Raw genomic sequence first — 15,785 nt, 5'->3', positions numbered from 1 at the left:
ATAGCATCTCTCATTGTCATCTGTGTTGTTGTGTTTGTTCAGGAAGCAGTGCTGTGCCGCTTGTGATTGTAGAGGGCTTCAAATGTGAGCAGCTCGACGTTCAGTAAGTCAACATGTTGTGTCTGGTAAACTTATCATGAGTAATTTCAGCTGATTTTTGTCAGTTTTTTTAGCTCACCTGAGCGATAGCTCGAGGTGAGCTATTGTGATCACTCAGCGTCCGGCGTCCGTCCGTCCGTCTGTCTGTCTGTAAACAATTTGTAAACATCTTCTACTAAACCATTGAGCCAATTTCAACTAAATTTCATGTGGAGCATCCCTAGGTCATGGGACAAAAGAATTGTTAAAAAAAATTTGATCGCATAACCAAGATGGCCGCCATGACCATATATGGTAAAAACCTTAAAAAATCTTCTTGTCAGAAACCGCTCATCAGATTTTCAAAAAATTTCACAGGGATGACCTTTGAAGGCTCCCCTGAAAAAGTTGTTCAAAGAAATTTGATTCGTCAAAAAACATGGCCGCAGGAGCTTGTTGAACTTTGCATGTTTATTCGTTTTTGCCTATTTTGTGAAAACTTTAAAAAATCTTCCATATTTTTTGTCCGATCCTTTCCAAATTTGCAGTGTCTTTATATCAATGAGGACACAAACCCTACAAAAAATGAGCATTATTGGTCCATGAAGTACAGAATTACCTCCCCTTGAATTGAGAAAATGGTGTTTATGCAATAAAGTCCAAATTTTTCATCCAATTCTTTCCAAACTTGTAAGGATTTAGCATGGTTCAAACAAGGGAAACAACTACGGTTTATGCATGTTCTTTTTATTACAGAATTGCCTCCCTTAAATTCATTCAAAATCTCATTTTACAGCAGAGATTCCAAATCTGACCTGTAAATGAGCCCCATATTTACTGCCAGTGCTAGGTTACCTTTTCCCATTTGATCATTCTTAAGTATTGGTCTTGTAATGCTGCTACTGCTTCTGCTACTGCTACTGCTACTATTACTACTACTACTACTACTACTACTACTACTACTACTACTACTACTACTACTACTACTACTACTACTACTACTACTTCTTCTACTACTACTACTACTACTACTACTACTACTACTTCTAGTACTACTACCACTACTACTACTACTACTACTACTACTACTACTACTACTACTACTACTACTACTACTACTACTAGTACTACTACTACTACTGCCACCACCACCACCACCACCACCACCACCACCACCACCACCACCACCACCACCACCACCACCACCACCACCACCACCACCACCACCACCACCACCTTCTACTACTACTACTACTACTACTACTACTACTACCTACTACTACTACTACTACTACTACTACTACTACTACCACTACTACTACTACTACTACTACTACTACTACTACTACTACTTCTACTACTACTACTACTACTACTACTACTACTACTACTACTACTACTACTACTACTACTACTACTACTACTACTACTACTACTACTACTACTACTACTACTACTACTACTACTACTACTTACTACTACTACTACGCCACCACCACCACCACAACCACCACCACCACCACCATTCACAGTGACAACAAACGTATTCACACAATGGCTTCTACTACAACTTAAAGCCCATATAGGGGGGCATGCATGTTTTACGAACAGCCCTTGTTTCTATGGGATTTTAACCACAACTGTTCATGTTTATCTCCGACACATATTTTTAGGTCACCTGTCATGAAGTGACACGGTGAGCTTATGTGATCGTGTGATGTCCGGCGTCCGTTGTGCGTGCCTGCGTGTGTACGTGCGTCCGTCCGTCAACAATTTGTTTGTGTAGACAGTAGAGGTCACAGTTTGCATCCAATCTTGATGAAATTTGGTCAAAATGTTTATCTTGATGAAATCCGGTTTGGGATTGTATTTGGGTCATCTGGGGTCAAAAACAAGGTCACTAGGTCAAATAATAGAACAACCTTCTGTAGACAATAGAGGTCACAGTTTTCATCCAATCTTTATGAAATTTGGTCAGAATGTTTATCTTGATGAAATCTGGGTTGGGATTTTATTTAGTTCATCTGGGGTCAAAAACTAGGTCACTAGGTCAAATAATAGAAAAACCTTGTGTAGACATTAGAGATCACAGTTTTCATCCAACCTTTATGAAATTTGGTCAGAATTCTTGATGAAATCTGGGTGGGATTGTATTTGGGTCATCTGGGGTAAAAATCTAGGTCAAATAAATAGAAAAACCTTGTGTTGACAATAGAGGTCACAGTTTTCATCCAATATTTATGAACTGTTGTCAGAATGTTTATCTTGATGAAATCTGGATTGGGATTGTATTTGGGTCATCTAGAGTCAGGAACTAGGTCACTAGGTCAAATCATAGAAAAACATTGTGTAGACAATAGAGGTCATAGTTTTCATCTGATCTTAATGAGTCAGGTGAGCGATTCAGGGCCATCATGGCCCTCTTGTATAGTGTGAATCTGTGTATTTGGAACTTATCATAGCTATGTGAAAGTAAAATAGTGTTTAAAAAAGTTTGTTGCTATTCTATAATATCTGTTGGGTTGAAGCATATTCTTACCCTTGTCTGTCCAGTCTTCCGTCCGTCCCATCTTATTTGTTGTGTAACTGAAAGAGTATTGGTGCTAAAGGAGTGAAACTTTGAAACGATACCAACGTGCACACCTTCATAAGATGGGTCAGATATTTTCCACATAACCTGAATTATGGCCCTTTTTTTACAAAAAAATCATTTTTTAGCTTGTGTCTCACATGACTCAAAAAGTATTACTGCTAGGGGGCTGAACCTTTACAAACATGTTAATCATCATGTTAACTTGCCCACTTCTATATTGTTCTTATCCTAACTCCCAGTGTACTGTGTATTGCAGGCCCCCAGCTAAGCCACTGAAGGCCCAGTCCCTGCTGCCCCAGGTGCATGCCACAGACTCAGTGCCTGGTACCCAGTCCTAACTCTAATTGTACTTTGTAGTGGCGGCCCCCAGCTAAGCCATTGAAGGCTGAGTCCCTGCTGCCTCAGGTGCAGGCCACAGACTCGGTGCCTGGTGCCCAGTCCTAACTCCCAGTGTGCTTTGTATTGCAGGCCCAAGCTAAGCCACTGAAGGTCCAGTCCCTGCTGCCTCAGGTGCATGCCACAGACTCGGTGCCTGGTGTCCAGTCCTAACTCTAATTGTACTTTGTAGTGCATTCCCCCAGCTAAGCGACTGAAGGCTGAGTCCCTGCTGCCCCAGGTGCATGCCACAGACTCGGTGCCTGGTGCCCAGTCCTAACTCTAATTGTACTTTGTAGTGCAGATCCCCAGCTAAGCGACTGAATGCTGAGTCCCTGCTGCCTCAGGTGCCGGCCACAGACTCGGTGCCTGGTGCCCAGTCCTAACTCCCAGTGTACTTTGTATTGCAGGCCCCCAGCCAAGAGACTGAAGGCTGAGTCCCTGCTGCCCCAGGTGCATGCCACAGACTCTGTGCCTGGTGCCCAGAAGGTCATACAGGACTTCCTGACGGCCTTCAAGTGCTATGAACTGCTCAACTCCACAGCGGAAATGCAGCAAGGTATGTACTGCCTTCAAGTGCAATGAACTGCTCAACTCCACAGCAGAAATGCAGCAAGGTATGTACTGCCTTCAAGTGCAATGAACTGCTCAACTCCACAGCAGAAATGCAGCAAGGTATGTACTGCCTTCAAGTGCTATGAACTGCTCAACTCCACAGCAGAAATGCAGCAAGGTATGTACGGCCTTCAAGTGCTATGAACTGCTCAACTCCACAGCAGAAATGCAGCAAGGTATGTACGGCCTTCAAGTGCTATGAACTGCTCAACTCCACAGCAGAAATGCAGCAAGGTATGTATGGCCTTCAAGTGCTATGAACTGCTCAACTCCACAGCAGAAATGCAGCAAGGTATGTACGGCCTTCAAGTGCTATGAACTGCTCAACTCCACAGCAGAAATGCAGCAAGGTATGTACTGCCTTCAAGTGCTATGAACTGCTCAACTTCACAGCAGAAATGCAGCAAGGTTTGTACTGCCTTCAAGTGCTATGAACTGCTCAACTCCACAGCAGAAATGCAGCAAGGTATGTACTGCCTTCAAGTGCTATGAACTGCTCAACTCTACAACAGAAATGCCGCAAGGTATGTACTGCCTTCAAGTGCTATGAACTGCTCAACTCTACAACAGAAATGCAGCAAGGTATGTACTGCCTTCAAGTGCTATGAACTGCTCAACTCTACAACAGAAATGCCGCAAGGTATGTACTGCCTTCAAGTGCTATGAACTGCTGAACTCCACAGCAGAAATGCAGCAAGGTATGTGACTTGAGCTCACATGTAGGGTTCATCATATATATACTTAATTAATCCTCCTTAAATCAACTCTTTCCTATAACTTGTGTAGACTAACAACATTTTTATAATTAAGTATGTGTTAAATAATTATTTGGTGGAAACATTCGACTGACAAGTGACCAACTTAAGTGACTGACATCTGTCTTGTGTGCATTTGTGTCATAGAAACTTGAAATCTGGTTACACAAATGTTTGCTACCAGTGGTTATACCTTCCTTGTCTATTCAGTATTACTATGACAGTCATGTGTACAGTGACACTCCTATTACAGAGTTTGTGGTGCTGTGCAGAAACTGGAGAATGGAGACTTGGAGTTGGATGAGTCACTTCCAGACAGACATGTTCCTATACCAGGTTTTTAACAACATTTATGGTCTATTACCAAATTTATTCTTTATTCCAAGTTTTGAAGAGGTGTTCAAAAAGTCGAATTCACGTAATTGAATAAGATCCATCATGACCATCATTGTTTTTTATGCCCCTGGTCAGTCCGTCTTAAACTCCATTTTCCGGATGTTTTTACGAAACGCTTTTACATATTATACAGCAGATTCTACCTACATGCTTACAGTGTGAGTTACCTTCCGGTCCATTAGTTTTTGGCAAATATATGGGCCATGGACTTCAAAATGTTTTTTGGAGTTTGTTTTACCCAAGGCTTTCAGATATTGAGCTGATTTTTGGTATGTGAGTTGACCTTCATGATCTACAGATGAAGTGTGATTTTCGTTCACGTACATTGATTTTTGGCAAAGATATATGCCTTGGATTTAGAAATTATCTCTATCATAACCATTATCCGGATGGGTTCTTCGCAACGCCTTAAAATATTAAGCTGATTTTTAGTGTTTGAGTCTATCTTCATGACTTACAGATGAAGTGTGAGTTTCGTTCCCGTCCATTTCTTCATGGCCAAGTTATGGGCCTTGGACTTTTTCTATATAATAACCATTTACCTGAGGTTTTTTGATGCAACGCTTTAGAAATTGAGCTGATTATTTGTGTGTGATTCTACCTACTTGACTCAAAGTTGAAATGTGAGTTTTGTTCCTGTCCATTGATGTTTGCTGATTTTTTTATCAATAATTACTGTTTTCCCGAGTTTTTTATGAAACACTTTTAGATATTTTGCTGAATTTTGGTATGTGGGCCTATTAAAATGAAGTTTTGGCCTTCTACTTACCAAATTTCACTAAAATATCTGCGGTGCGGCATCAAAACGCAGTAGGGGGCATTGTGTTTCACGAGCAGAGGTCTTGTTTAACATAAAAAATGCCCACTAAAAGACTAGGCAGTTATGCTCAGTTATGTCTACGTAACAAAAACTGCTCAGAACTGTTTAATTCCTTCCGTGCTCAGAGGAGCGACCTAGGGCCTGTGGCCCTCTTGTTTATTCTCCTATTATATACCAGGTTACTATGGTGTTTATTCTAAATCGCTGTATTTATCTTTTGCAGTCATTGTTCTTTTAACGTAAATTCTCTTTACCTTTAATTTAAACCTATTTATTTTAGCTCATTTGCATAGAAAGCCTCAGGCTCATTGAAACGCTCTAGTCCGTTTCTTGGGACAAGAACCAGTTCTTGGTGTCTTTGAGAGAGATCTTAAGAACGTGCCATGGTGGGAATCTAACCTGTGATCTCCGGGTCGCTAGACGGACACCATATCCATGACACCAGGCGGACGCTTTCTCTTTACCTTTACCTTGGACAGTTATACAAAATTTTATATTGTGAAAACAATGTCTGTAAATCAATTTATTTATGACATTTTATTCTACTGCAGTTTTAAGTTTTACAAAGTATAGAAATTATGGTGATAACACTTTGATCCTGTCTGTGTTCAAGATATTATGGTGATAACACTTTGATCCTGTCTGTGTTCAGGATATTATGGTGATAACACTTTGATCCTGTCTGTGTTCAGGATATTATGGTGATAACACTTTGATCCTGTCTGTGTTCAGGATATTATGGTGATAACACTTTGATCCTGTCTGTGTTCAGGATATTATGGTGATAACACTTTGATCCTGTCTGTGTTCAGGATATTATGGTGATAACACTTTGACCCTGTCTGTGTTCAGGATGCGCTTCATGATGCTATGAAGACAATTGTAAATCAGTTCATTGAAGAATTGAATAGCATTTTTCTGCATTTCATCGGTGTATGAACTGTCGGAAAAATTACGCCTTAATTGCATAAACGCCAACGGCGTTTATGCATTAATTAGGTGTATTTTTCCCGACATTTCATACACCGATGAAATGCAGAAAAATGCTATTCAATTCTTATAATTACAACACAAAATGATCTTATAGCTGACATTGTATCGTGGTAAGGGTCATTCAAGTCCTTTTTAATCTAGCGTATAAATCTATTTTCAGTTTCGGTTTACTCTCCGTCAACAGGTTTATCGTTGAAGTTCACGCAAAAACTTTATTTCGCTATTGGCCAATAAAAAACTATGCCATTAAGTTTCGCGCTTAACATGACATCATTTTGGCAACTTGTTTATGGCCAGAAAGTAGCGCCATGAATATTCATGTTTAAATTTGCATACGAGGTGTGTTCATCAGAAAATGAAAAACCGGTCACGTGAACAAATTATCCAATTTGAATACAGCATTCATATGAAAGTGACAGAAGTTGTAATTATTATGCCCCCCTTTGAAGAAGAGGGGGTATATTGTTTTGCTCATGTCGTTCCGTCCACCAGATGGTTTCCAGATGATAACTCAAGAACGCTTAGGTTAGGATCATGAAACTTCATAGGTACATTGATCATGACTGTCAGATGACCCCTATAGATTTTCAGGTCACTAGGTCAAAGGTCAAGGTCACAGTGACTCGAAATAGTAAAATGGTTTCCGGATGATAACTCAAGAATGCTTAGGCCTAGGATCATGAAACTTCATAGGTACATTGATCATGACTGGCAGATGACCCCAATTAATTTTCAGGTCACGAGGTCAAAGGTCAAGGTCACAGTGACTCAAAATAGTAAAATGGTTTCCTGATGATAACTCAAGAATGCCTAAGCCTAGGATCATGAAACTTCATAGGAACATTGATCATGACTGGCAGATGACCCCTATTGATTTTCAGGTCACTAGGTCAAAGGTCAAGGTCACAGTGACTTGAAACAGTAAAATGGTTTCCGGATGATAACTCAAGAATGCTTAAGCCTAGGATCATGAAACTTCATAGGAACATTGATCATGACTGGCAGATGACCCCTATTGATTTTCAGGTCACTAGGTCAAAGGTCAAGGTCACAGTGACTCGAAATAGTAAAATTGTTTCCTGATGATAACTCAAGAATAATTAGGCCTAGGATCATGAAACTTCATAGGTACATTGATCATGACTGGCAGATGACCCCTATAGATTTTCAGGTCACTAGGTCAAAGGTCAAGGTCACAGTGACAAAAAAACATATTCACACAATGGCTGCCACTACAACTGACAGCCCATATGGGGGGCATGCATGTTTTACAAACAGCCCTTGTTTAGAATAATTATTTATTTATTAGATTGAATTCCACTGTAGTTTAAAGTGTTATGATAATGAAGTATAGTTATAACCAGGGATCATATTTTTTTCGGTTTTGTCGGTCCTAGACCGATTGGGGTCATGAAAGACCGATTGAAAATCCCAAACAGTCGGTCCGATTCAGTTTGCTATTAGAATTCCCATGTCATGAAATCGATTACACAGTGTACATGCTAACACACCCTAATGACATTCTTATCTCGATAAGGTGTGATAAAACATTCGCTGCAGTCTCTAAACCGGTCAGGACCGGTTTATTGCACGTCAGACCAAGAATCAAAAACTTGTGAACAGCGGATTAAAGACGCATCCGAAAAGACGCGTCTGAATGCACGCGCTGTAACTAAACAAAACATGCCGATACATTTTCCACCAGCGTAATAATCCGGTAATATAATTATGAATGAAAGTCGCGGATCTGATCGACAGAACAGCCGAAAGTTATTTTTATGGGCGGAACTTCACATAAAATAGTACACAAGAAAAATAATATACATTGAATAAATCTTATGTAAAACCGTGTTAGAATCGAAATAATTCGTGTACTTTATACTTTGTTGTTAAATAACTCACGACCGGAAAATTAGATGCGTGGTTTCAAATGCTTCGCTCTCGTGATTAAATCCCTACGCATCTAAACTATCGGCCGTGGGTTATTTGACAACAAATTATTTCTTAATTATTTGGTTAGTTGTTGTCAGTAGACAACCTACGCACAGACATTTGTTTGGTTCAGTGCATGTTTGTAAGCTATTATCGAGTCGACAACAATTTAAAACATCGGTATAGACTTACACAGATTAATAATATTGACAACGATGAAAAAAGTCTGATAAAACAGCACACGAAACAACAATGATATACCAAATGATAAAACCAGTTGAGAAAACTCGTTCCGTTAAAAAATATGCCTAAGGGAATTTTACTTTAACATGTATTATACCACCTTTATGAATGGCAAAATCAATGGTATATATTTTAACGTAATTTGTCATGATTTCGGATATACATTTTCGGATACTTTTCCCCATTTATATCCGGACCGATTGATGTTGCGGGAAAATATGATCCCTGGTTATAACATGTATGACATGTCCTTTCTTTGTTCAGGGTGCGTTCCCTGATGCTATTCGCCACCTTCAAAACTATTCCATCGGCTCAAAATCACAGCTACAGGTATGTTGAATATGCATTTAACAAATTTTGTTTAAGCTCATCTTTTTACCAAACAGTTTGAGCTTTATTTATAAAATGTTTGTCAGAATTTGTCTCAACATTATGCTCTGGCTAATTTTAATGTGACTCAACATATCTCTGTTTCTAGTACAGTTATTCCATTGAACATTTAAATGTGTCTTGGTTCATTTTGAACATTTTCTAACCTAGACCCATAGCTCTTACCTTCAATTTAGCAGAATTATGGCCCATTTTAGCTCACCTGAGCACAACATGATGGTGAGCTTTTGTGATGGCTTTTGTCCAACATTTACCGTTTGCCGTTGTTACTTTGACTTCAATAGTTGCTTTGTCAACACCTCAAGAGGGCCACATTTATTTCAAATCTTCATGAACATTGGTCAGAAAATAGTGTTCATATCAAAACTTGTCTGAAATCGTACCTTGATAATGTGGAGTCAAAATATAAGTCTCCATGTGAAATTAAAGAAACAGATTGTGAATGTTCAAAAGGCCGTATTGATTGCCCAATCTTCATGAAAATTGTTCAGCAAATTTGTCACATTGATATCTCAATTAGTCCAAAACAGGCTGATTTACCATCAAGAATTTGGTCAATAAGTCAACTTGTGGAGAAAGCTTATGAACACTCTAGAATTCTCTTTTGTTTGGGAATCTTTATGGAAATTGCGCTGTACCTTTGTTCTTCTCAGACTACTGATATATGATGCCTTCTTTTGAAAAACATGGCCGCCATGGCAAAAGTAAAACCATTTAAACACTCAAGAAGTGTTTGAACCTCCTCAGAACAGTTAAGTTCTTTTGGTTATCCGATGAGCCGCCTTATGGTCTTTGGCCAGCTTGTAATGCTAAAAAAAGACAGGTTTATTTTTGCATGAAACAACTCTATTTTTAACCAGGTTTTCCGAAGGAAAAAACTGGTTATTAGATTGGCGAATGCGGGCGGGCTGGCTGGCTGGCTGTCGGGCTGGCGGGCTGGCTGGCGGGCTGGCGGAATAAGCTTGTCCGGGCCATAACTATGTCGTTCATTGTCAGATTTTAAAATCATTTGGCACATTTGTTCACCATCATTGGACGGTGTATCGCGCGAAATAATTACGTCGATATCTCCAAGGTCAAGGTCACACTTTGAGTTCAAAGGTCAAAAATGGCCATAAATGAGCTTGTCCGAGCCATAACTATGTCGTTCATCGTCAGATTTTAAAATCATTTGGCACATTTGTTCACCATCATTGGACGGTGTGTCGCGCGAAATAATTACGTCGATATCTCCAAGGTCAAGATCACACTTTGAGTTCAAAGGTCAAAAATGGCCATAAATGAGCTTGTCCTGGCCATAACTATGTCATTCATTGTGAGATTTTAAAATCATTTGGCACATTTGTTCACCATCATGGGACGGTGTGTCCCACGAAAGATTCACGTCAATATCTCCAATGTCAAGGTCGCCACGACTAAAAATAGATTTAAAAAAAAAAAAAAAAACTTACAAAGGGGGTTAATTTTTTTTGGTCATTTCAAAAGTTCAGTTTGAGTTGTCTCCCTTTATCAGATTTTTTTTTCACAATGAAAACCTGGTTTTGTGACAATTTTGTCCCTTGTTGTGTGATAACTTGATGTTTCCTATTGAAACTTCACATATGTCTTCATGGCCCAAATATATGTTTGCTGGTTATACTGATTACTGTGAGTAGTATATTAATCTAATTTAGCTCCTTTTTGATGAGTGCTAATGCTGAATTGCATAACAGTTGCATTAGTAACTATATTTTTTTTAATGTTAATGTAATTATTACTTGCAGATCCGCCATTCTTTGCAGTTGGCATGTTTCTACTACTGTCTCAATAATTACACAGTAAGTTGAGTTTATCTGCTTCAAATGCACTAATTGTTACTAAATTAAAATTCTTTCCTTGAAATTTGTCCTGATGTTATCCAGATGAAATTTGAAACTGCATAAAAGTGGGGAAAAAGTTTGTTAACACACAAAGTCACATGTATAGCCCAATTGTCATGAAACTTGGACGGACCATCTGATTTTATGATATTGTTCTATATAATCACATCAAATAGTTTTACACCAACAATTACTCTGTATTTGGACTTTATTGCCAACCACTGGCGCTCCTCATTCGTGCATAAAAAAAAATATATATATATTAATCAAGCTATCTAAGATGTGTATCCCTTTCCACAGAAAGCCTGTGAGCTGAGTCTAGATGTGATAGCTGCTCTCCCAGTTACCTCCCCTGAGTCCAGTGACGTGATTGCTGGGAACCAGTTCACATTCAGTTCAGGCAGACACCTGGTGCTGGCTCCCTGCACAGGCTCACAGATGATACCCTACTGTATTCAGATGCTTCTTGCATGCTTTAAGGTATGGTGTGGGCTTTCAATGACAGCAACATAGACTTGTGACAATGCCATCTTGTAGGGTATACACTCCACTGGCACAACAAGTCTCGTTTGTGTCTTGTCAGTGCTATTTAAGTTTTGATAACAATAATAGACTTATTGACAGCTGTATTTTGTCTCAATATATTTTGCTGTATTAAAAAATAGAATAAAACTTATTCAGGCTACTTGTTTGAAAAACGCTTAAATCAATCCACAAAATTGTAAACCCAGCTTATAACATATTTTCACCAACAGCTTTCAAAAGTGTATATCCTTCACCTTAAAGTATGCAATGTATTACTCAGTTGAAGTATGTGTTCAGGTTGAACAAATAGAGCTTTATTGAATTTCTTTGTATGTCTTATTCTATTTTCAGGAAAAAGCATTTGGTCCAAAGTCCTCCGATATCATGATAGGTCATACCTTAGTTTTGCTGCAGTATGAATGGTCGACCAATATTGAACTTTTTAATTTACTGATAAAAAAGATTCAGAAGCAAGGAAGTTTCAGTTTTAACCTATTTTTCAGTTACATCATCAGTATCCTTTGTAAGCTGCATGTTTTGTACATTCCTTAATTTTATTTTGTAATATCAGATGAATAGATAATTTTACACTAATATTTATTTCAAAGATACATTTTGGTAATAACACAAGATAATAAATCACAATTGGGATAAATATTTGTATTATGTCTTGCGTGATTTCAATACTTAAATGACTTAAAATATCAATGTTTGTTGAATTAGAAAATTGTTGTATGTTTCTATCAACTGTTCTTGCATCTTAACAACTGAGATGTAAATGTTCCTTCACTTTCCATATACATTGACATTCTTGAAGAGTTCTCCTTCATCAAGACTGCAGAGGGAGGCAAGGTGACCTTGGATGTGCTGCCTCTCAGTACCGCAACCATTGCACAGTGTGTTGGCCTTAGATAGTACTTTCATTTAAGCATTATTGTCCCTTACCTTTTTCACCGGAGAGGACTTATGGTTTGCGCTCTGTGTGTCTGTTTGTCTGTCTGTCAGTCCATCACACTTTTCTGGATCCTGCGATAACTTAAAAAGTTCTTCATATTTTTTCATGAAACTTGAAACATGAATAGATGGCAACATGGACATAATGCACGTCATTTCATTTTATTCCTACGTCAAAAATTCTGGTTGCTATGGCAACATAAAAAATTATATATATACATATATTGCTTGGCAATAGTCTTGTTGTCCCCTACCGGTGAAACGGGAGGGGACCTATGGTTTGCGCTCTGTCTGTCTGTCAGTCTGTCTGTCAGTCTGTCCGTCAGTCTGTCCGTCACACTTTTCTGGATCCTGCGATAACTTAAAAAGGTCTTCATATTTTTTCATGAAACTTGAAACATGGATAGATGGCAATATGGACATTATGCACGTCATTTCATTTTGTTCCTACGTCAAGAATTCTGGTTGCTATGGCAACAAATTAAAAAAAAAATTTACTGACAATGGTGGAGTTTCACCGGTAGGGGACAATATTGCTTGGCAATCTCTTGTTGTTTCTGTTACTGTATTGTAACAAGTAGCTGACAGATTCACTGTTATGAGCGTTTGTAATCTCCTTTTTTCCGGCATGCATCAATCATCGTGAACCCTTGCCCTGTGAACACTAGAGTTTATTGCTCAATCTTCATGAACAATTTGCGGTAACGATTGGTTCCATGATATCGTGGTCCAGATAAAAACTGGGTCATATTGGGCCAAAAACTAGGTCATGTCAAATTATCAAAGAATTTTGTGAACACTCTTGGACACATTTATTGGCCCATCTTTGGTCAAGCAATGGTTCACTAGGTCAAACTAGAATTTGTCAAATAAGTGATGAAAAAACACCCCACACACAAACCCACCCCTACTCCCGCGCAGCATGTTGTAATGTGTGGCAAGTTGTAACGATGAAAAAGTTTACCCTGGGGCTTAAAAAGGTTTGCCCCAAGGGGCATTATTTCAGCAAAGTTTGTTTAGAACCATGACACAATGTTATATAAAAAATATTAGACCTTGTTGTTTCTTAGAAACGATTTTAGATTTATTGTGCTATATAAGTCTACACTAACTTTTCAAACAATAGGTAGTGGTAAGTTTTGACCCTGGAACCAATAAAACTTGGTCAGAACATTAGTCCCAATGATATCTCTGCTATGTTTGAAACTGGGTCACGTGGGTTTAAATTATAATTCTTTTAACCACATTCAACGCTTAATCTAAATAACACTTTGTCATTACATATGTTCCAATGGTATCATAATCTCAGCCAAAACATGGTCACAAAGGGTCAAACACTAAGTCACATCAGGTCAAATTAATTGAAAGCTTGTGAACACTGGAAGCAATATTTATTTCACAATCTTCTTGAAACTCAGTCAGAACATTTGTCCCAATAATATCTTGACTAGGTTTGAAACTTGAACATCTGGTGTAGAAAAATAAATCACATATGCACAGTTAAATACAAAACTTGTTGACTTTCAATAGGCCACATTTTTGCCAAATCATTATGAATCTTGCTCAAAATATTTGTTCTAATGATATCTTGGCCAAGTGTTTAAATGATGCCTGACACACAAATGTTCAGTAAGAGCCATTAGGCCTGTTGCCCTTTTTGTTCATAATTTATCATATTTATTTTTACTTTAGTGATGTTGGTGTTCTTATTCTTTTTAGACAAAGAACTGTTACAAGGGGCGTCAACAAAGGTGTCACAGAAGACTTTAAGGTGATGATGGAAAAGCAAGTGAGACGGTGTGATGAGCCCATTGAATCCATCATCAGAGAGTATCTTCTTAATGAAAGGCCCTCGATTATGGCTAGTTTATAGAATCCATCATCAGAAAATGCCAGAATGAGAATGAACGACCCTCGATTGTTGGTGGCCTATAGAATCCATAATGAGAGAATACGAACTTAATGCCCTCTATTGTTGACAGCCTATAGAAGCCGGCATTAAAGAATACCTTATCAATGAACAACCCTTGATTGATTGTAGCCTATAGAATCCTTCATCAGAGAACACCAGCTTAATGAACAGCCCTTTAGAAGCCGTCATTAAAGAGTACCTTATCAATGAACAGCCCTCGATTGTTTGTAGCCTACAAAATCCTTCATCAGAGAATACCAGCTTAATGAACGGCTTTCTATTGTTGATAGCCTATAGAAGCCGTCATTAAAGAGTACCTTATCAATCAACAACCCTCGATTGTTTGTAGCCAATAGAATCCATCATCAGAGAACACTAGCTTAATGAAAGGCCCTCGATTGTTGATAGCCTAAAGAATCCATCATCAGAGAATACCTGCTTAATGAACAGCCCACCATCCTTTTCATATGATACCCTGCCAATCTTTTCTCTAGCCTCACTTTGTATGTTAATGTTTGACCCTTGTTGTATACAATTTGAAGGGGGGGGGGGGAGAATACAGGGTCAATACTTTATATAAATTGTTCAATTTTCGAAGCAATGTGTTGAATTTAATGTTTGATTGTCTAACCCACTTTAAACCGTTTTCACTGAAAACTGGAGGCGGAAATCTATAACATTCTGATGATGCCACTCATGTTTGAAAGTCTGTTGAAGTTGTGTTTCCTTTGTGAATTTTTTTTCTATTTTGGTAAACTGCACTGCAATGCTCTTAAATACAAGCATGTGTACTTGATCAAATGTTAGTACCATTTGCATTGTCTGTCGACATTCAAACTCTTACAAGAAAAATGTGATATGTACTTGTTGCTGGGGACCACTGGAAATAAAAAGCTCTGGTTGTCTGTGGAATAGCGTGTCTCTTGTCTTCTGCGGCGTTGGTCGTATAGGAAATTCCCATTGCTCTGGATAAAGATAACCACACACACTAATCAGACATATATAACATAATACTCTGTATACAATACAAACTGTTGTATTGTTATTACTAAATTACCTCAGATGTTGTGTTATCATGTTGATATTAAAAACTTAAGAAAAGTATAATATAAATCAAACTACATTCTTTGTGTAAAGTAATGTTGTCAGTTAATAATATCAAAAACTTATACTGGATAGTATCATTTGTGTTGGAAGGGAAATATCCTTCCTTGAAACTACGTTTATGTAGGTGTCACATAAAACAAGATCTGTCCCAAGACAGCGCCCTCAACTATTCGCCCGCCTTGATAGTGAAATGTATATTTTCTGTCTGTCACCTGCTATAATGACTGTGAAGACACAT

The 15,785-nt window shown here is 38.4% G+C and overlaps 1 protein-coding gene and 1 long non-coding RNA gene across 6 annotated transcripts in view; both read left to right on the top strand.

Moving 5' to 3' along the window:
• LOC127859472 (integrator complex subunit 10-like) overlaps positions 1 to 15,352 on the top strand; it is a 102,831-nt gene extending 87,479 nt beyond the window's left edge. For all 5 annotated transcript variants that reach the window (XM_052396867.1, XM_052396865.1, XM_052396864.1 and 2 more), the window contains exons 10-18: positions 43 to 103; positions 3,457 to 3,605; positions 4,670 to 4,752; positions 9,065 to 9,130; positions 10,954 to 11,007; positions 11,350 to 11,529; positions 11,926 to 12,088; positions 12,374 to 12,470; positions 14,248 to 15,352. In XM_052396867.1, coding sequence (XP_052252827.1) covers positions 43 to 103; positions 3,457 to 3,605; positions 4,670 to 4,752; positions 9,065 to 9,130; positions 10,954 to 11,007; positions 11,350 to 11,529; positions 11,926 to 12,088; positions 12,374 to 12,470; positions 14,248 to 14,401 — 1,007 coding nt within the window. In that variant the 3' untranslated portion in view covers positions 14,402 to 15,352. The remainder of the gene's footprint in view (positions 1 to 42; positions 104 to 3,456; positions 3,606 to 4,669; positions 4,753 to 9,064; positions 9,131 to 10,953; positions 11,008 to 11,349; positions 11,530 to 11,925; positions 12,089 to 12,373; positions 12,471 to 14,247) is intronic.
• On the top strand, positions 10,034 to 10,677 carry LOC127859474 (uncharacterized). Its single transcript, XR_008039409.1, has 2 exons — positions 10,034 to 10,291; positions 10,454 to 10,677. It is a non-coding gene; the product is annotated as an uncharacterized LOC127859474 (long non-coding RNA).
• Positions 15,353 to 15,785: the final 433 nt, after the last annotated feature.

The sequence above is a fragment of the Dreissena polymorpha genome, chromosome 15 (genome assembly GCF_020536995.1).
Source record: "Dreissena polymorpha isolate Duluth1 chromosome 15, UMN_Dpol_1.0, whole genome shotgun sequence".
NCBI classification, from domain to species: Eukaryota; Metazoa; Mollusca; class Bivalvia; order Myida; family Dreissenidae; genus Dreissena; species Dreissena polymorpha.
The sequence above is the reverse complement of the archived record's forward strand: the minus strand, read 5'-3'. Positions and strand labels throughout refer to the sequence as shown.